The 21,118-nt window shown below is 47.2% G+C and overlaps 1 protein-coding gene across 1 annotated transcript in view; it reads right to left on the reverse strand.

The window, feature by feature from the left end:
- MAGI1 (membrane associated guanylate kinase, WW and PDZ domain containing 1) overlaps positions 1-21,118 on the reverse strand; it is an 809,094-nt gene that overhangs the window by 130,975 nt on the left and 657,001 nt on the right. The window contains exons 8-11 of the mRNA XM_063940923.1: positions 15,283-15,340; positions 13,639-13,721; positions 10,861-10,962; positions 10,582-10,764 (exon numbers count right to left, since the gene is read on the reverse strand). Coding sequence (XP_063796993.1) covers positions 10,582-10,764; positions 10,861-10,962; positions 13,639-13,721; positions 15,283-15,340 — 426 coding nt within the window. The remainder of the gene's footprint in view (positions 1-10,581; positions 10,765-10,860; positions 10,963-13,638; positions 13,722-15,282; positions 15,341-21,118) is intronic.

The raw sequence follows: 21,118 nt of genomic DNA on the forward strand, positions 1-21,118 counted from the left end.
AAGGTGCCCAGAGCAGAATCAGCATTAAAGACACAAGACTGGGAGTAAGGACGGTAGGCGAGCATGATGCATGCATGGCCCATCATACCCCTGCACACGCTCTGATGCACAGCAGACAACACAAAACCCATGCCACAAAAAAAACCATACATATATATTTATCAGCACAGCGGGCCTCTGCAGCACTTACCAGGCTCACTGTGTTCCGCCAAACCCTGCATGCAAGAAACCTGGTCACCTGGAGACCGGCTGTCTAGAACAGGGGCAGCCAACCCTGGTCCTCGAGAGCTACCAACAGTTAACGTTTTCCAAGTCTCCTCACAGTATCACAAGTGAAGTAATTAGCTCCAGCTGTGGATCTTTTAAAATGTGTCAGTGAGTAATGACTGCACCTGTGTACCTGCTGGGCGAGCTGGAAAATGTGATCTGGTGGTAGCTCTCGAGGACCAGGGTTGGCTACCACTGGTCTAGAATGACTTAACTGAACAAAGAAGGCAATCAACACAAAGCCAAAAGTGTTATAGGGGAGGATAGCAACATTCGGGACTCTGCAAAGCACGCATGGTACACTTTGTGTGGTGTACCGGCTCAGCACGCATGGTGTACCGGCTCGTCAGCCACAGGTCTACAGTAAAAAGTGTCTTCTCTCACCTTGCACCTGAGAGTTACTGCAGCTCATGGACAGTGTGCGACTTCCGGAGGATAAAGGACCATTACCTTATCTTCCCAGTCTCCCCTACGCTCACCAGAAAGATGCCAGTAAATAATACATGTACCAGATCTTGGAAGAAACTCTCAAAGCATTGAGGTGACAGCTGCACCACCACAGAAGACAGTCACAGAAGGAGAACGCACTGAAGAGTTACAAGGGAAATGTAACTGGCAATACAGTCAACCAGGACCAACCTATTTACTACATCCATATGTTGCACCAATGTGTAGGACACAGGAGCACCAAAAGCAATAAGGAAACCAGATAAAGAGCAGCTCCCTAACAGTATCAGGATCCATCAGCGTATTCAGGTGCTGAAATGTACCAGTGACTTCAAAGGTAAGATGACAGCAGTAGCAGAGCTGTACAAGATCTGGACTGGAAACAGAGGGTTATGCTGGACCAACGAGCACTGAGAGGAAAGTATTATTCATCAATGATCAGTATAGACACACAATGGTCCAACTGCTTTACAGCAAGGATGAAAGGGCCAGAAAAACTCTAAGAATATATTATTAGAGTAAGCGTGAAATGCGCCAGCATCCACAGGTGCAGAACTGGCACCGAACACACCAGTGGTAAGACGTGACCTTAAAAAGGAGTGGAACTGTACTCCAGAGTAAAGTATCAATATACCCCCGGGCAGAGAGGTATAGCAGGGAGGAGAGACTGTGCTGTACCTGGAAGAGGTTAAACAATGCCCTCTGATGCAGTTATGCCAATGATATACTGATGTGAAGCAATCAGGACAGTCTGATCCCTACACAATCGTTTGCCCAGTAAGGCTCCACATAAACCAAGGAACAGAAAGAAGCCTTCGTTACAGCAGATTAAAGTGTTTGGAAACAGCACCTGTGCAGTGGCGGAACTAGCGAGCGGTGGGCCCAGGTGCAACAAAATGCTTTGGGCCCTCCCCTCATCCCGTCCAAGTCACCACCTCACCCCTGGAGAGGATCTGGTGAGGGGGACCTGCTCAGGGCCAGGAAAATGGATACTTAGCAACAGTGCCGTAACTAGACATTTTAGTGCGGTGTGCAAGAAACTGCATTGGAGCCCCCCCATCTTTGTAAAACAGGGGCAGTGCGCGCCATAGGCATGCACAAAAAATATAGGGGCATGGCTTCATAGGGAAGGGGTGTGGCCACAAAATAGTACCAATTCATATAACGGTGCACAGTCTGGTGGAAGCCCGCCACTGGGTCTTTTGGAGAGCCCCGCGGTTGTGTGACAGACTGCAGATTTATACAGCTGGGCCTTAGGTAGGCCAGGCTCAGGGTAGGGCCGCGCAAGTTTGCACCAGAGCACACCTTCACAGGGGGTAAAGAGTGATAAGCTGCATTCATAAACATCCCCCCCACTCACAGTGACTCACCAGGCAGCAGATGTTTACCCCCCAGTTCCTCTAGTAGCAGGAGAGAAAGCTGGGAGCAGGCAGGACACAATGGGGGAGGTGTAGAATCAAGAAGCCCGCACTCCAATAATGGGGGCCGGATGGTCCGGGAGTAGGGAGGAACACATGCAGCAGAGGGACCCAGATGCAGTCTCAGCAGCCAGTTAAGGAAGGTGGGAGGCCCCCGGAGAGGTAACAGAGGCAGCTGTATGGAGGACAAATAGCCCGAGAGGCCAGGGAGGGCACCGGAGCACTCAGCCCCGTTATCAGGATGGCGGGCGGGAGCTCTGGGATCCGGCAGCGGTACAGGCGGCAGCAGGAGTCGGGGCTGGAGCCAGATGACACCTGGCAGGCTGCCAAGAGGAGACCCCACCGCAGAGACACCAATTGCAGTCAGGGAGCGCAGGTGGACTCGGCGGCGCTGTACCGCGATGGCGAGCAGCAGCACCGGGATACGGCAGGAGCACAAGCGGCAGCGGGAGTCAGGTCCAGCGCGCGCTCCGCAGGCTGTCAGGGGGGCGCCTCCACAGGGACCCAAGCAGCAGCGAGGCAATAGGGGAAGCAGCCAGAGGGTGTAAGGAGGGCACTGGCGCACACTATCCTGCTCACAATATGGCCCCGAAGCGGTAGGCAGCATGTAATGAGTCAGTTTGACTCATTACATGTTTCGCTGGCTTTGGGCCCCTTGACAGTGGCGGGCCCCAGTGCAAGGCACTGCTTGCACTGGCCAGGGGCGTAGGGAGGGTGGAACAAGTGGAGCTCGAGCTCCAGGCGCCGCTGGGAACAGAAGATGCCAGCTCACTGCACAGCTGAGAGCCGGGATCTCGGGCAGGAGGAAATTACTAGAAGAGAGAGAAGGGGTGGCCACCACTCTGCCTGCATGTTGCAGATCACTGATTGCACAGTGCAGAGAGTGCAGTGCAGTGTGGTGTGTTGTTAGGGAAGAGGGGAGGTTTGAAGGCTTGTCAGAAGAACTTTCCTGGCTGTCAGGGATCTGCATTCAGTGATATGGAACATGCAGGCAGAGTGGTGGCCAACCCTTCCCTTTCCTCGATCCTTTCCTTCTACCCACGGAGGTCCAGCCTGTTAATCACATAGAAGCTCCGCCCCTCCAGGCTGGAACGAGGAGCTGCTCTGCTGCTGGCCTCTTGGTGAGAATTACTGTGTGTTTATGTGAATTTGTCTGTGTTTGTGTGTAAATGTGCGTGTATATGTCTGTGTGCTAATGTGTATACATGTATGTGTGTTTGTGTGTATATATATCTTTGTATACAGTATGTGTGAGTATACGTATATGTTTATGTATGTCTGTGTGTGTATCTGTGTGTGTGTTTATATATATCTGTGTATACTGTATTTGTGTGTTAATTTCAGGGACGTGCAGTCAGGGGAGGCAGTGCCTCCCCTGTCATAATGATTAAAATAATAAAAAGAAGATATTTATAACACAGTCTGTTATAAATATCTTTTTTCATTATTTTAATAATCCCCCCCCCCCCCCCCCCCCCTGTGGCTGCTTGTGAGGGTGGGAGGCAGCGGGAGAGGTGCCTCCCGCTGCTAACACTAAAACTCCGGGCAGCGGGCAGGGGGCGGGGCGCAGCAATGGGCTGTGAAAGCCCATTGAAAATTAATGGGGAAGCGGCACCTATACTGGTGCCGCAATGACAGGGGCGTGCATTCAGCCCCGATAAATGCACGCCCCTGTCAGTGCCCCAGATGTGATTGGCCCAGCAGATCCAGTGCTGGATCCGCTGTCCAATCACTAGCGAGCCCCCTTCCCGGTTGCAGCAAGCGCCGTGGGCTGTGTGGGCGCCCGCTGCAGCCAGCGCCGCTGAGCGGCGCTACTATGGGAGAGACGTCATGAGTTATGACGTCTCTCCCATAGTACAGCAGAGACGAGCCGGCGGACGGAGATGGAGGACAGCGCTAATGGAGCTGCGTTGCTGGAGCGGTAAGTATGTGTGTGTTTTATTTTATTTTTTTGTGTGTGTGTAGGGGGCAGAGCAACAGGGGTTCAGCAACTGGGGGGCACAACAACAAGGGGCACAGCAAAAGGGGCACAACTATAAGGGGCACAGCAAAAGAGGCACAACTATAAGGGGCACAACTATAAGGGGCACAGCAAAAGAGGCACAACTATAAGGGGCACAGCAAAAGGGGCACCGCAAAAGGGGCACAACTATAAGGGGCACAGCAAAAGGGGCACAACTATAAGTGGCACAACTATAAGGGGCACAGAAAAAGGGGCACAACTACAAGGGGCACAGACACAGGGGCACAACTATAAGGGGCACAACTACAAGGGGCACAACTATAAGGGGCACAGCAAAAGGGGCACAACTACAAGGGGCACAGCAAAAGGGGCACAACTACAAGGGGCACAGCAAAAGGGGCACAACTACAAGGGGCACAGCAACTGGGGGGCACAACTACAAGGGGCACAGCAACTGTGGGTCACAACTACAAGGGGCACAGCAACTGTGGGTCACAACTACAAGGGGCACAGCAACTGGGGGGCACAACTACAAGGGGCACAGCAACTGGGGGGCACAACTACAAGGAGCACAGCAACTGGGGGGCACAACTACAAGGGGCACAGCAACTGGGGGCACAATTACAGGGGTCACAGCTACTGGGGGCAAAGCTACAGGGTGCACAGCGACTGGGGGCACAGCAACTGGGGGCACAACTACTCGGGGCACAGCTATTGGGTGCAAAGCTACAGGGGGCACAGCGACTGGGGGCAAAGCTACAGGGGGCACAGCGACTGGGGGCACAGCAACTGGGGGCACAACTACTCGGGGCACAGCTAGGGGGCACAGCTATTGGGTGCAAAGCTACAAGGGGCACAGCGACTGGGGTCACAACTACTGGGGGCACAGCGACTGGGGGCAAAGCTACAGGGGTCACAGCGACTGGGGGCACAACTACTCAGGGCACAGCTACAACGGGCACAGCTACAGGGTTCACAACTACTGGGGGCACAGCCACAAGGGGCAAAGCTACAGGGGGCACAGCTACAAAGGGCACAGCGACTGGGGGCACAATTACAGGGGTCACAACTACTCGTGGCACTGCTACTGGGGGCACTGCTACAGGGGGCAAAGCTACTAGGGGTACAGCTACTAGGCTCACAACTACCTGGGACGCCTGCTCCATCATCCCAGCTAGCAGCAGCACTCTCCCCTGTCTGTGCTAATGTCCTCCCGCGTCAGCGAGTGTATAATATTCATTAATTTCTCTCTCTCCTCCTGTGGATTACTTTGTTTGTAAGTATAATTTTCATTTTTACAGGTACCGGCCCTATTGGATTCTACTGGACAAGTGGACGTGACCGGCGTGGGATGTAGGTAAGTAATCTTTCTCTCATTTTTACAGGGACCACCTATTGGATTCTACATGGACAAGTGGACGTGATCGGCGTGGGATGTAGGTAAGTATGTGTGAGTGTGTAAGTGTGTTTTAATAAATTTTTACTTTCACGTTGTGTTTTTATTTGGGTATTTTTGTTGTTTTAGAACTACAGGTACCAGCGGGCCCGTTATTTCCCCGCATGCTGGTGCTTGAGGTTCTCCAAGCACCAGCAAGCGGGGGAGGCTTGCTGGGCCTTGTAGTTCCACAACAAAAAAACAATATTCTTTTTTATACACACTTATGGCTATCAGCCTCCCATCCACCGCCCAGGGGTGCTGGGGACAGCCTCGGGCTTCACCCCTGGCCCTTGGGTGCCTGGAGGGGGGGGACCTCTTGATTTAAGGGGTCCCCACTCCTCCAGGGAACCCCGGCCAGTGGTGACTAGTTGGGGGGGGGGGGGGGGTGTAATGCCACGGCCGCAGGGACCTACATAAATGTGTCCCCCGGCTGTGGCATTATGTCCCTGGCTAGTGGAGCCCGGTGCTGGTTTTAAAAATACGGGGGACCCCTACATCTTTTGTCCCCCGTATATTTGGAACTAGGACCGGTCTAAGAGCCCGGTGCTGGTTGTCTAAATACGGGGAACCCCTGTCCAATTTTTCCCCAGTATTTAAACAACCAGGACCGTCTCAAAGAGCCCGAGGCTGGTTATACTTAGGAAGGGGGACCTCACGCATTTTTTTTTTTACATTTTTTAACCCATTCAGACCCTTCTCCATTAAGTTAATGGAAGCCCTGGACAACAAAATTGCATTCATGTCCTCCTCTCACTGCCTTCCCAAACACTAATTTTAATTTTTTTCTATAAAAATGTACACGCCGTGACATGACCCTGCTCCGGGTGTCATGTCTCCATGCTACGCCTTTGGCACTGGCGGTAGTTCCGCCACTGCACCTGTGTACACGCTCCAAATGAAAAGTTCATAAAACAGGAAGCTGGTTAATGCAAAGGAAAACAAACTGGTAGACTACGGTGAAAAATCAAACAGTGTGCAGAGTGCAGCACTAAGACAATCGCTCAACTGTTCCTGTATTTCACAAGAAGTCAGCCTGAGCAACAAGCAGGGAAACAGGCAGAAGAACACTGAAACTGACTTAGGCAATGAGCCCAGTGAAAGAGAATACTTTTGAAGTTTGAAGCTCCATATGAAGGTGCAACCCAGCTAAACACCTGTCCGCCATGGTCCAATATGGCTTGTACAACGCCACAACCTGTGCCAAAGGGGTAGGAAGAGACAGAAAGGCTGCCTATCCACAAGAGGCGGCAGAGGATTATACCAGGTGCTGGTAAGATTAAATCTACCAACCAGCTCGATTCCTGGGAAGCCAGACCTCACACGATAGGTAGCTGTATAGTGTGTAACCATGTTTAGTTACATGCTTATTGCTATAGCTACTGCACGGTGTGCATTTAGTAGTATTGCCAACAAAGTTTATCTATAAGCCTTGACCAGAGGAAGCTAGAAGCAGACAATTGATGTGACGTGCACTGCTGCTGCAGTGTACGGTGCTGTAGTATAAAGACATTGCGCCAGAGTGGGACTGGAGCATGAAGGGCCCACCAGGTGAATGCATTGGTAGGGGCCCATGTTTAGGGGTGTGGCCAGCAGTCACATTGGTTTGTCTAACAATTAGAGAGTGAATGGTCTGGGCCTTTTGATACAGATGATCATGTACCAGACTAATAACAGCAATGCACTGTAGCAAATATACCATAGTCCTGTGCCGTACAATGTAACATAATGTATACTTCAAGTGCACAGTCTGGAACCTGATCCCTAGAGGAGGTAGGGCACCCAGGCAGAGGGGGCCCACCGGGGGTTTCCCTGTGTGCCCCTGTGGGTCAGTCCAACCAGGGCTAGCCTGAGTTAAAAATTGTTGGTAAGCGAATTTAGAATTTAGCGCCCCTTGATGGGATCAAATTTCAAAAGAGGTGTGGTCTCACAAGGAAGGAGCGTGGACACACAATAGTTCACCCAGGGGTACAGGGAGATTGTCAATGACAGGGAGAAAGTGCGTGACTGGGTGGCAGAGGTGATCGAGAAAGTGCGTGACTGGGTGGCAGAGGTGATCGAGAAAGTGCGTGACTGGGTGGCAGAGGTGATCGAGAAAGTGCGTGACTGGGTGGCAGAGGTGATGGAGATAGTGGGTGACTGAGGAGGCTGTGGTGACAGGGAGATAGTGGGTGACAGGGAAGGCTGGGGTGAGAGGGAGCAGTGATCGTGCTGAGCCCCCCAAAAAGTGGGTCCCAGGGACCCCTCACTTTTAAAAATTGGGGTCCTACCTGTCCTTTTCTGGGTCCTATCGGAATGAACGTTCTTATTAATCTTATTAATGATTAAAATATAAAAATACAGACTTGATTTGGACAGTACAAAAGTGTTGCAAGGGGAGGAGGGTGGGTGACAGTGCAGCTGGGCTGTGTAGCATGCAGGACACTCTGCACCAGAGCCGTAACTAGACATTTTAGTGCCCTTCGGCAGAAAGTGAATAGGTGCTCCACCTCCCAGATAGCAAAGAATAGACAGTGCGCACCGAAAGCGCGCTGCAAACATTTGGGGCATAGCTTTGTGGGGAAGAGGCATGGCCACATAATAGTGCCAATTCACATTACACCACACAGTAGTGCCGCTTATACACATTGCACCAAGTAGAACCTCCTAAACACACTGCGCCAGATAGAGCACGTTATACACACTGCGCCAGGTAGAGCACGTTATACACATTGCGCCAGGTAGAGCACGTTATACACACTGCGCCAGGTAGAGCACGTTATATACACTGCGCCAGGTAGAGCACGTTATACACACTGCGCCAGGTAGAGCACGTTATATACATTGCGCCAGGTAGAGCACGTTATACACACTGCGCCAGATAGAGCACGTTATACACATTGCGCCAGGTAGAGCACGTTATACACACTGCGCCAGGTAGAGCACGTTATATACACTGCGCCAGGTAGAGCACGTTATACACACTGCGCCAGGTAGAGCACGTTATATACATTGCGCCAGGTAGAGCACATTATACACACTGTGCCAGATAGAGCACGTTATACACAATGCGCCAGGTAAAGCACGTTATACACAGTGCGCCAGATAAAGCACGTTATACACAGTGCGCCAGGTAAAGCACGTTATACACAGTGCGCCAGGTAAAGCACGTTATACACAGTGCGCCAGGTAAAGCACGTTATACACAGTGCGCCAGGTAAAGCACGTTATACACAGTGCGCCAGGTAGAGCACGTTATACACAGTGCACCAGGTAGAGCATGTTATACACAATGCGCCAGGTAGAGCATGTTATACACATTGCGCCAGGAAGAGCACGTTATACACAATGCGCCAGGTAGAGCACGTTATACACAATGCGCCAGGCAGAGCACGTTATACACAATGCGCCAGGTAGAGCACGTTATACACATTGCGTCAGGTAGAGCACGTTATACACAATGCGCCAGGTAGAGCACGTTATACACAATGCACCAGGTAGAGCACGTTATACACAATGCACCAGGTAGAGCACGTTATACACAATGCACCAGGAAGAGCACGTTATACACAATGCGCCAGGTAGAGCACGTTATACACACCTCAGCCCGTCAGTCGTCCACCGCAGACAGCGATGCTGGAACCCCCTACAGTAAGCCCATCCACCAACCCACACAGCCTGCTGAAGTGCGCGGACACACATGCCGCTGGGGTCACAGGGCAGATGCACTCACCGTTGCGCAGGTCTATTAGTGCTTGCTGCAGCGCCCAGGGTCAGCATGCAGGCAGCCTTTTCATTATGCTCTGGTTCAAGCCGCAGGCAGCCCACCCAACGCCCCATAGGTAGACAGCTCGGGAGGGAGGGGGGCACAGCATTGCAGCAGCAGCTTCTCCTCGGGCTCAGGCAGGGGGGGAGAGCCACTGACAGCGCGGGCGGGCGGGAGAGCCACTGACAGGGCGGGCGGGCGGCCGGGGGAGAGAGAAACTGACAGCGCGGGGGGGGGGGGGGGGAGAAAGCAACTGACAGCGCGGGCGGGCTGGGGGAGAGAGCAACTGACAGCGCTGGCGGGCGGCCGAGGGAGAGAGCAACTGACAGCGCGGGCGGGGGGGGGGGGGGGGGGGAGAGCCACTGACAGTGCGGCCGGGCACCCAGGCAGGAGACAGCAGCTTCGGCAGAGTGCGGCGTGACGGCGCGTGCAGGCTGCCGGCGCCTTCCTCACTGTGGCGCCTTACTCGTACGCGTACTTCGCGTAACGGGCGGGCCGGCCCTGAGTCCAACCCTGCATAGGTTATTGACGAACAGTTCCAGAGGACACTAGAGTATTTCAAAGGAATCTTCCAGAAAGTTGCAGCCAGACAAAATAAGAAACAGATAAGTAATTTATTTATTTTTTAGAGGTGTGCCAGTGGACTACTTCTTCCAACAGCAAGCCTGATCCCTCAGCCTATAATAATGGGGGTGTGGATCATAGGGTCGACAGTAACTAGGTTGACAGTCATTAGGTCGACAGTGACTAGGTCGACATGGTCATTAGGTCGACAATAACAAGGTCGACTTGGAAACCGGTCAGCATGAGCTTTATTAGTTATTCTTTTTATTTAGTTTTCTTTGTAAAGTGACCGGGAACACCAATTAGTGCACCGTGTCCCCTCGCATGGCTCGCTTCGCTAGGTTATTCCCAATCGTAGTCCACGTAGAACGTAAAGTATGAAAAAGTTTTTAAAAAATGTAAAAAAATTTGAAAAATTCACGTCGACCTAGTGACCATGTCGACCTAAAGACCGATAATGGTAAGCGTCGGCATCTTTTAGTCCAAACATAATGTATGGAGTTTATTTATCACCATTGGAAGAACAGTTTACTACACTTTCATGCTTACAAAATTGTTGGTCCGATCAGCCCGATGATTGTGTCGATGTGTACCCAGCATTAGCCTCCTGGAAAGCCATTTTAGAATCTTCCTTTAATTATAAAAATCTACAACATTCAGGTCTCAGTACCTACGTGTGGAGCTGTCAGCTGCAATGGACATAATTTTTAATAAAAACAATAACAATAATTAAAAAAATTACCAGTTTCCATTTTTCCATCAAGAGCAGCAGGGCCGTCCAGAACCAGACTTTTTATCTGCAAGAACTCATCCGGCTCATCTCCACCAACCACAGTGAAACCAAAACCTCGGGTGCTTTTCCTAAGTTTTGTGTTAATAAATTTTCCTTTCAACTCCGAGGGATTCCTGGTGAAGAATGCTTTCACTGGAACAAGAAAACAAAAGAATACAGGTTTAAAAGATGACTGTTACTGTAACACAGGCATAATAATATTGTGCAGATAGGATCTTAAAATTGTACCGTGGGTGGAAGGATCTCTTGCTGGCTCCTTCTTTTTTGGGGTGAGGTTGTTAGGCAGAGTTATGGGTGGAGGTGCAATAGGTGGGTGTTCTCCAGGCCACTCTGGTAATAGAAACATTTGTACAACATCAATAGACGGCTTGTTTAGTCCACTGTGCGCTAAATACAGAAACCCTTTAAGTACGTTATTACAGGTTGAGTATCCCATATCCAAATATTACGGAATATTCCGAAATACGGAATTTTTTGAGTGAGACTGAGATAGTGAAACCTTTGTTTTCTTGATAGCTCAATGTACACAAACTTTGTTTAATACACAGTTATTAAAAGTATTGTATTAAATGACCTTCAGGCTGTGTGTATAAGGCGTATATGTAACATAAATGTATTCTGTGCTTAGACTTGGGTCCCATTACCATGATATCTCATTATGGTATGCAATTATTCCAAAATACGGAAAAATCCCTTATCCAAAATACTTCTGGTCCCAAGCATTTTGGATAAGGGATACTCAACCTGTATTCCTTTCCTCCGACAGTAGCCATCTTTCCCTTTAAGCCCTGGGTCTTCAACCTGTGGCCCTCCAGCTGCTGTGAAACTACACATCCCAGCATGCCCTGCCACAGTTTTGCTATTTAGGTATGCTAAAACGGAGGCAGGGCATGCTGGGATGTGCAGTTCCACAGCAGCTGGAGGGCCGCAGGTTGAAGACCCATGCTTTAAGCCCATGAAATGACCATCTACACCAGGCCTGGCCAACCGGTGGCTCTCCAGCTTTTGTGAAACCACACATCCTGGCATGCTCCGCCTCAGATTTAGCATTTCCTAATAGCAAAAGTGTAGCAGGGGATGCTGGGACTTGTAGTTCTACAACAGCTGGGCAGCCACAGGTTGGCCAGGCCTGATCTACACCATTCCCTCCTCTAATGTCCACAAAAGTGTTAGGACAGGGAAAATTTGACGCAATTAAAGCGTAAGCTCTTTCTGCAATTCCTGCATACACAATGACGTATTATTTTGTACATTATATATATTTTATTAATCCTTCGTTACTGATCGATAAACTGTATGACTACTATATTACAACCCAAAACCTGGTTACACGTGCAACAGAAAATTGTGCAAATCGATTGTGGCGTCTGGAGATTTAAATTCTTTACTTGTGGTTCTCAGCGTGCAGCTTTCCTGCCTGCTGAGCATTACTTGTCTCAGGGTGCCCCCCTGTGGATCTCATACACAGGGTGACCTTAACAGCGAACGCTTAGAAATCTCAATGAAACACAATTAGAATGCAGCCTCCCACTGCAGTTCTCCAGAACACAAGGCACTGTAACTGTAACACCTTCGGGCAATAAACCATGCTTCATATGGAAAGACATCTTTGAATAAAGGCCATCAAGACTTGGTTGCGTCAGTAAACTGTAATGTTCTTGATTTATCCATAACAGGAATGAACCAGGATTTATATTATTGCCAATTACCATAGGAGTTCGATTGTCGCAAACTGAAGAAATAAAACGCGTCCATGAATTCTCAACGCCTTCACATTTTAAAATGTATGGTAAATAATACACAAACAATAATACACACAGTATGTTGAGGATAGTGTTGGAAATGTGGTAATGTCAACATCATCCTCTTAATGTCAGCATTATTTGATCTTATGTAAAAATCAAGATCAGTGAGTAAAGCTTTACGTTCCTAGAGTAGAAGTCTTAGTGGGGAGCCTTTAATGGGAATATGAGTATCTATACCCGTAACCTGCACATACCTGTAGAGGGGGCTTCCACATGGTGGGCTGTAATGTATTTAGCCTACAGTACCAAATGAATAGGAACTACAGATGTGTCCCCTTACATCCAGCGTCAATACGCCACGGGGAGTGAGATGCCTGGCGTGAGTGAGCCGACAGGTCCCGTGCAGCTCTGCTAATGTCGGGCGCCTTCTTTTGCCGAAAATGCATTTTAGTCGCACCAGGAGACAGTGCTGATTAATTTGATATGCGATACTTGTAAATTGTGAGCGACTGAGTCTGTATACGGAGCACAGTGGAACTTGCTGCGTCTGCTACAGTATATAGTAGCACTTCGTGTAGAGACTCCGGGGTAAATTTACTAAAGTTTCAGAAACCTGGGAATTGGTGATGTTGCCCATATCAACCAATCAGATGCTATCATTTCTCTGCTGCCTTTTAGAAAATGATAGCCAGTATCTGATTGGTTGCCAAGGGCAACATCACCAATTCTCTGTTTAAGAAGCTTTAGTTAATTTACCCCTCAGTCACAAACAATATACCAGTGTATAACATATATCATGTTAATCAACACAGTCTCCTGCTGCATCCTAGTCGCAATGTGGTGCAAGATGCGTGTTTGCCAAAAGTGACGCATTGCTAGCAGAATTTCACGGTACCTGGCACGTCGGGAGGGACCGCAATGATGTATGAGGGCACATCTGTAGTGACACTGATGGACAAGGCACCTTGTGCCTTAATGATGTCTCTACGTCCTAGCCAATTGGCTTTGTATTGCGTCTGCCTACAAAATGTAGATGGCAGGCTCACCCTAAGTAGGATATTTACCGTGAAGATCATTTATTCCTTTTCCTCAGCCCCTTCTCTTTGGTGCTCATGTCCTAGACTGCCCCATCCACAAACTCAGAACTTGGCATTATCCAAGCATTATAAAGTCAGCATTATCCCCATCTCCAAAACAATTCATAACCTACAGTAGTCACATAAAACTGCTTAATGTAAAATGATGCGGCAGGTTTACTCACCTTCTGTCTGCTGCTGTCCAAGCTGTTTCTTTCGTTTGGCTTCGAGGACAGGATTTTCGTACTGTGTTTTCCTGTTTATGTGACTGTGAAGGAAGACAGGATGACGTGGTTTAGGAAAAGCACCTATTGAAGGACAGGAATACAATCTACTGGGGGCTCTTCACGCAAAGCCAACGGGGATAGTCAGGAAGTTTATGCATCCCCTACAAATAAAAACTATCAAAATAGAAATAGGGTCCACACTGGAAAAACACATCTGGACATTTACTAAAGTCTTTTATGGCAAAGGGGACAAAATAAAAGTCTGCAGACTGCTCTATTTTTGGACAGGTGCAAATGACAGATCTATGTCACAAACAGAGTAAACTGTGTTTTTTCTTACCCGATTAGCGCTTTATTAAATAATAACCTAAAACAACAAAAACTAAACATTTTCTATTCTTGTTTATTCCATAAGAACAAAGCAGTAAGAGCAGTAATCCCTCATAGGTTTTAGTCTTCTTTAGATAGCAATATAAGTATCCTTTAAGCATGTGCTTATAGTCATTTTTCTTTATGGACCTCTGGCAAATCCATAGCTCTTTTTTTTAAATCTCTCTAGGAGACATACGAATCAGACAGAACTCAGAGGGTTGTTCCAAAGCCTCTCTGCTGACTACATCACTTGTCATGTGACTGTGGATACCAAGGTAACCACATGACACATTGCAGAATACTAAGTAATTATCAGCAATCTGAAGAAATAAATCAAGAAAAAACAGTAATTACCAAGTTTCTTCTTACAGCCTGCCACAGGGACTTAGTTTAAAAACAAAACATATTTTTCATGGGACTATGGCTTTAACCTGGAACTTATCAGAACACACTTGCAATATAAATTGGAGCTCATTAAAAAGAGAACTATAAAAAGACTTAAGTGCAGGTACAGGTGACTTAATTAGTACCTTTAACCATCTGGACTCAAGCATGAGTATCTTTAAAACCTGAAGTTTAATGGTGGAAATTGGGAAACTCTGGTCTATGGTACAAGCAGCCATTTTGTGGGCTGAACCAATGTTAATGTGACTGTAGCCAATAATTCACTAGGAACCAGTGGTTATTATTATTAACAATAATAATAATAATAAATAATTTACAGCATACGTTAATGTTTATTTGTAAAAACACTGTTAGTTTACTGGCACTTTTTTTGTCTAACATGTTTATTGGAAAAGTCATAGGGCAAAGCAACATTCAAAAAGTTTACCGATGTTTTAAAACATTTAAGAGAAATTTATGAATGAAAAATACTCAAATGTTATAAAATCCACTGAATGTGGTACACAATAAAAGAGGACTATAAAATAAGTAGCTGATAATATATAGGGCAGATAATAGATGCAAAGAGAGGTTGTAGTGTCCCAATTATCAACGATCAAGAGCCAAATCACAAGAGACAACGAAACTAAAGCTGAACAAACAATACAAAATGATTGAAGCAATCGATTGTGACGTGATTGGTCCTTCCCTGCGACCTGCCTACCCATGGTTTTTGGTGTTGGAACTGAGGAGAGCTGAAAATAGTTTTTGCACTGAGCATCTCCTGGGGAATCAGCTAGGGGAAATACAAACTGCAAGCTTACGGTGGTGTTAATGATCACTTACTCTACATAGTAGACTCCATATATAGGATCTTCAATCTTCTCCCATCCAGTAGGCAATTCTACAGATATAAGGAGGAAATAGTGTTTTTGTAAGAGAGTGGAGACGTAATGATGTTATGGAGAAGATACACCTCTAAACAATATATGCAATAGCTGGTACAACCTTTTCAATGTATTAATTTGCCAGTAGTGCCAGATCATTTAAATAATCATTACAAAATGCTATTTGTTAAACTAATGGTTCCCAAACTAGGCGCCCTAGGGTATCAGAATGTTTTCACGGCACCCCTAGGCCAAAATTCTTAACTGAATACTTCTTTCTAAATTTCTCAATAACTAAGCTGTGTTTATATTAGTGATGAGCGGATTCGGTTTTACTCGGTTCTCAAAACCGAATCTTATTGGCTCACTGATGTCACGTGTTTTGGATAGCCAATAAGATTCGGTTTTGAGAACCGAGTAAAACGGAGTAAAACCGAATCCGCTCATCACTAGTTTATATGTCATCCTTAGGGTCAGTTGTGTGATGAGGGACAAGATTTGCTTCTGTGTGACCACTTATTATATGATTGGCAGCCACCAGCACTGATTTTGCCTATTACATTGGCCATAAATAATTTGCATTGATCCTGGACCACCACGGCACACAGTTTGAGAACCACTGTGTTAAACTAAGCATTACGGATGGCTATAAAAGATCTGTGTTGATAACAGCTACTGTAGTTATGAAGGCAAGGGGCTCCGATCCATTCAGATCATATAGTGATAATTGCAATTTTACTTTTCAGTCTTTGCATTGTCTGTAGTAGGAGTATTACTAATTACATGTCTGTCACAAGATACTGGTACTCTTCTTCACGTTGCAGAAAAAAGAATAATTATGTAATCTTTTCATATTGGCAACAGCACACTGTAGTTAAAACAGCTCTTCCGTTATGAAAATTTCTAGCTGTTGCTACAAATAAAAAAAAGACTAACGAACAAATATCAATTAAAGATCTTAAACAAATTGAAAAAGGGCTGAATTGCCATTTAGATCAAATCCAATCAGTTTGGCGTTACTGCCTCAAAGCACTAAGGTCTTGGGTTCTATTCCCAACAAGGCTCTATGTGAAGTTTATATGTTCTCAACAGGTTCTTTTGTACATTCCAAAACATACGTATAGGTAACCGTTAACTGTATTCTGGCAAAATAACCCTTTGACCAAGTCAAATTAATTATGGTCCCTGCGATTGGCTAAACCAGTGGTAGTGGCTACCAATCATAGAATGTGAACAATCAGAAGTGCAACCCTGTCCACAGCCATATAACTGAACCTAAGGATGACATATAAGCACAATTTACTTAATTAAATATAAATATGTATAATAAAAAAATATTTTTGATACATTTCCCAATTAGAAAGTTTGGGCACAGGAGTGCCATGAAAAAAATGCTGATAACGCGCCGTGACTCAAGAAAGTTTGGAATCACTGTTCTATGGAATACAGATTGTAAACCTATACTTGCCTACTCTCCCGGAAGTTGCAGGAGACTTCCGATTTTCCAGGTAGTCCCCGGCACCCACAGAAAAGTAGGCAAATCTCCCGAAATTGTGGTGCCTGTCGATGGCTAAGTGACACGAAGAGTGGCATTTAGCCACACACCCTACTTGTGGACCCACGAATCGCGGCGGTTTTCTTGGATTGGGGTGGGGCCTAATAACGTGTAAGCCTCGCCCCTCCCCCAAAGCCTCCACCAGAGTTTCCTCTCAAGGCTTTTCCCGGAGATGAGACAGAAAATGTAGGCAAGCATTTGTAAGTTCCTCTGAAATAGGGACTGAAGTTAATGACCAAGTATTCTCTGTAAAGCTCTATGGAATATGTGTGCACTATATGAGTAGATAAGAAGTAGTAAATAATAAATCAATACAGTTAGTTTGTCTGTGTGCCCCTAAACCAGGCCTGGCCAACCTGTGGCTCTTCAGCTGTTGTGAAGCTACAAATCCCAGCTGATCGGTAGGAAGGTATGCTGGGATTTGTAGTTTCACAACAGCTGGAGAGCCAAAGGTTGGCCAGTCCTGTCCTAAACTATTCTTCCGCCCAATATCTCCAAGTACCACACATCATATGTAGGATGTTACAGAAAACACATTTATACAAAAATATTAGCAGATTTCATCTGCAGTGACATAAGGGTAGAAAATACTGCAGCCTAAACTTCGGCACAAGACAACACACACAGGAACTAATTAGAAGATGTCTCATTGCCATTTGGCGGCAGACCAGAGGCATTCTACAATTAAACACTTCTATAGCCTGTTTCACAAGATAAGGGACCTAATAGTTATACTATTGCATTATTTTATCAAAGGTAAATTGATTCTTTAATCCATGGAGAGATAGCATGCAGGCCTTAACACATTTCTTTGGTACCATTGTATACATACGGTGTGATCCATAAAAATAGGATTTTAATTACCTACCGGTAAGTCCTTTTCTCGTAGTCCGTAGAGGATGCTGGGGTCCATTTTAGTACCATGGGGTATAGACAGTTCCGCAGGAGCCTTCGGCACTAACACTTTTCAACAGTGTGAACTGGCTCCTCCCTCTATGCCCCTCCTCCAGACCTCAGTATAGGAACTGTGCCCGAGGAGACGTACAACTTTGAGAGAAGGAATTAAGATTAAGCTAGTGGCGAGATTCACACCAGCTCACCCCATACAAACCATGCCGCACAACATGGCATTCAACATAAACCATACCAACGAGCGGAACAGCAACTGCTGTATAACCTCATAACACATGAGAACTTGTGTAAAAAGACAAAAACATAATGCAGGAAAAATAAGCACTGGGCGGGCGCCCAGCATTCTCTACGGACTACGAGAAAAGGATTTACCGGTAGGTAATTAAAATCCTATTTTCTCTTGCGTCCTAGAGGATGCTGGGGTCCATTTTAGTACCATGGGTATGTACCAAAGCTCCCAGTACGGGCGGGAAAGTGCTAATGTTCCTGCAGAACTGACTGACCAAATTGAAGGTTGTCAGCAGCCAAGGTGTCAAACTTGTAAAACTTAGCAAACGTGTTTGCACCTGACCAAGTAGCAGCTCGGCAAATCTGCAAAGCTGGGACACTCCGGGCAGCCGCCCAGGAAGAACCCACATTCCTTGTAGAGTGGGCCTTTACCGAAGTCGGTATCGGCAATCCTGCCGTGGAATGAGCGTGCTGAATTGTACCCCTGATCCAGTGTGCAATAGTCTGCTTAGATGCAGGACATCCAATCTTGTTGGGGTCATAGAGGACAAACAACGCTTCTGTTTTCCTTATCCGAGACGTTCTTGTAAGAGAAGTCCTCAAAGCTCTGACGACATCCAAGGACTTTGAAACGGCTGAGGTGTCAGAAGCCACTGGCACCACCACAGGTTGGTTGATATGGAAAGAAGACACAACCTTTGGAAGAAATTGTTGACGTGTTCTAAGTTCAGCCCTATCTTCATGAAAAATCAAGTAAGGACTCTTGTGAGACAGAGCTCCTAACTCAGACACTCATCTTCCTGATGCCAAAGCCAACAGCATGACCACTTTCCAAGTGAGAAACTTAAACTCCACCTGTTGCAGAGGCTCAAACCAGTCCGATTTAAGGAACCGCAGCACCACATTAAGATCCCATGGTGCGGCAGGAGGCACAAAGGCAGGTTGGATGCGCAGAACTCCCTTCACGAACGTCTGAACCTCAGGAAGAGAAGCCAACTGTTTCTGAAAGAAAATGGACAAGGCCGAAATTTGGACCTTGATAGACCCTAATCGTAAGCCTGCCTCCACACCAGCCTGTAGAAATAGGAGAAGACGCCCTAATTGAAACTCCACCGCAGGAGACTTCTTGGATTCACACCAAGACACATACTTTCTCCAAATACGATGATAATGTTTGGACGTTACTCCCTTCATGGCCTGAATAAGTGTGGGAATGACTTCATCGGGAATACCCTTCCTGGCTAGGATCTGGCGCTCAACAGCCATGCCGTCAAACGTAGCCGCGGTAAGTCTTGATAAACCAACGGCCCCTGCTGAAGCAGGTCCTCGCGAAGAGGAAGAGGCCGAGGATCTTCTATCAGTAACTCCTGAAGATCTGTATACCAAGCCCTCCTTGGCCAGTCTGGGGCGATGAGAATTGCCCGAACCCTTGTTCTTCGTATGATCTTGAGAATTTTTGGTATTAGTGGAAGTGGAGGGAACACATACACTGACTGGAACACCCACGGTGTCACCAGTGCATCCACTGCTATTGCTTGTGGGTCTCTCGACCTGGAACAATATGTCTGAAGCTTTTTGTTGAGACGCGATGCCATCATGTCTACTTGGGGAACGCCCCAACAACTTGCTACCTCCGCAAAAACATCTTGGTGGAGGCCACATTCTCCTGGATGGAGATCGTGTCTGCTGAGGAAGTCTGCTTCCCAGTTGTCCACTCCCGGAATAAAGATTGCTGACAGAGCTCTTGCATGCCTTTCAGCCCAGAGGAGTATTTTTGTCACCTCTGCCATTGCCGCTCTGCTTTTCGTTCCTCCCTGACGGTTTATGTAAGCTACTGCTGTTAAATTGTCCAACTGGATCTGTATGGGACGATCTTGAAGAAAATGCGCCACTTGTTAAAGGCTGTTGTAAACGGCTCTCAACTCCAGAATGTTTATGTGAAGAAGTGTTTCTTGACTTGACCATCTTCCTTGGAAGCTTTCCCCTTGCGTGACTGCTCCCCAGCCTCGGAGACTTGCATCTGTGGTCACCAGGATCCAGGCATGAATCCTGTACCTGCGTCCCTCCAAGAGGTGAGAACTTTGTAGCCACCACAGGAGCGAAATTCTGGCTTTCGTTGACAGGATTATCCTTTGCTGCATGTGCAGATGCGATCCGGACCACTTGTCCAGTAGGTCCCACTGGAACACCCTGGCATGGAATCGGCCATATTGTAGAGCCTCGTAAGCCGCTACCATTTTCCCCAGCAGGCGAATGCACTGATTAATCGACACTCGTGCTGGTTTCAAAAGGTGTTTGACCTTGCTCTGGATCTCCAGAGCCTTTTCCACCGGTAGAAATACTTTCTGTACCTTGGTGTCCAGTATCATTCCCAGAAATGACAACCTCATCGTCGGTTCCAATTGTGATTTTGGAAGGTTTATGATCCAACTGTGCTGTTGCAGCACCGTCAGGGAAAGTGCGATGTCCTGCACTAACTTCTCCCTGGATTTCGCTTTTATCAGGAGATCATCCAGGTAAGGAATTATGTTGACTCCTTTCTTGCGACGGAGAACCATCATCTCCGCCATCACCTTGGTGAAAATTCTCGAAGCCGTGGAAAGCCCGAAAGGCAACGTTTGGAACTGGTAGTGGCAGTCCTGAACCGCAAACCTCAGGTATACTTGATGCTGAGGGTAAATGGGAATATGCAAATAAGCATCCTTGATGTCCACCGACACCAGAAATTCTTTTTCTTCCAAGCTGGAGATCACCGCTCTCAGGGACTCCATTTTGAATTTGAATCTTTTTAAATAATGGTTCAGTGATTTTAGGTTTAAAATCTGTCTGACCGAGCCATACGGCTTCGGAACCACAAACAGGCTTGAATAAAAACCTTTCTCCTGTTGTGGTGCAGGATCTAAGGAAATTACCTTGTCCTGACATAATTTTTGTATCGCGTCCAGCACCTTTCTTCTGTCTTGAACTGAAACTGGTAAGGCTGATCTGAAAAATCGGCATGGGGGAGATTTTGAAACTCTAAACTTGTAACCCTGAGAAAATATTTTTAGTATCCAAACGATCCAGATCTGAGTGGAACCAGACCTGACTGAAGAACTGT

This window comes from Pseudophryne corroboree, chromosome 9, assembly GCF_028390025.1.
Source record: "Pseudophryne corroboree isolate aPseCor3 chromosome 9, aPseCor3.hap2, whole genome shotgun sequence".
NCBI lineage: Eukaryota > Metazoa > Chordata > Amphibia > Anura > Myobatrachidae > Pseudophryne > Pseudophryne corroboree.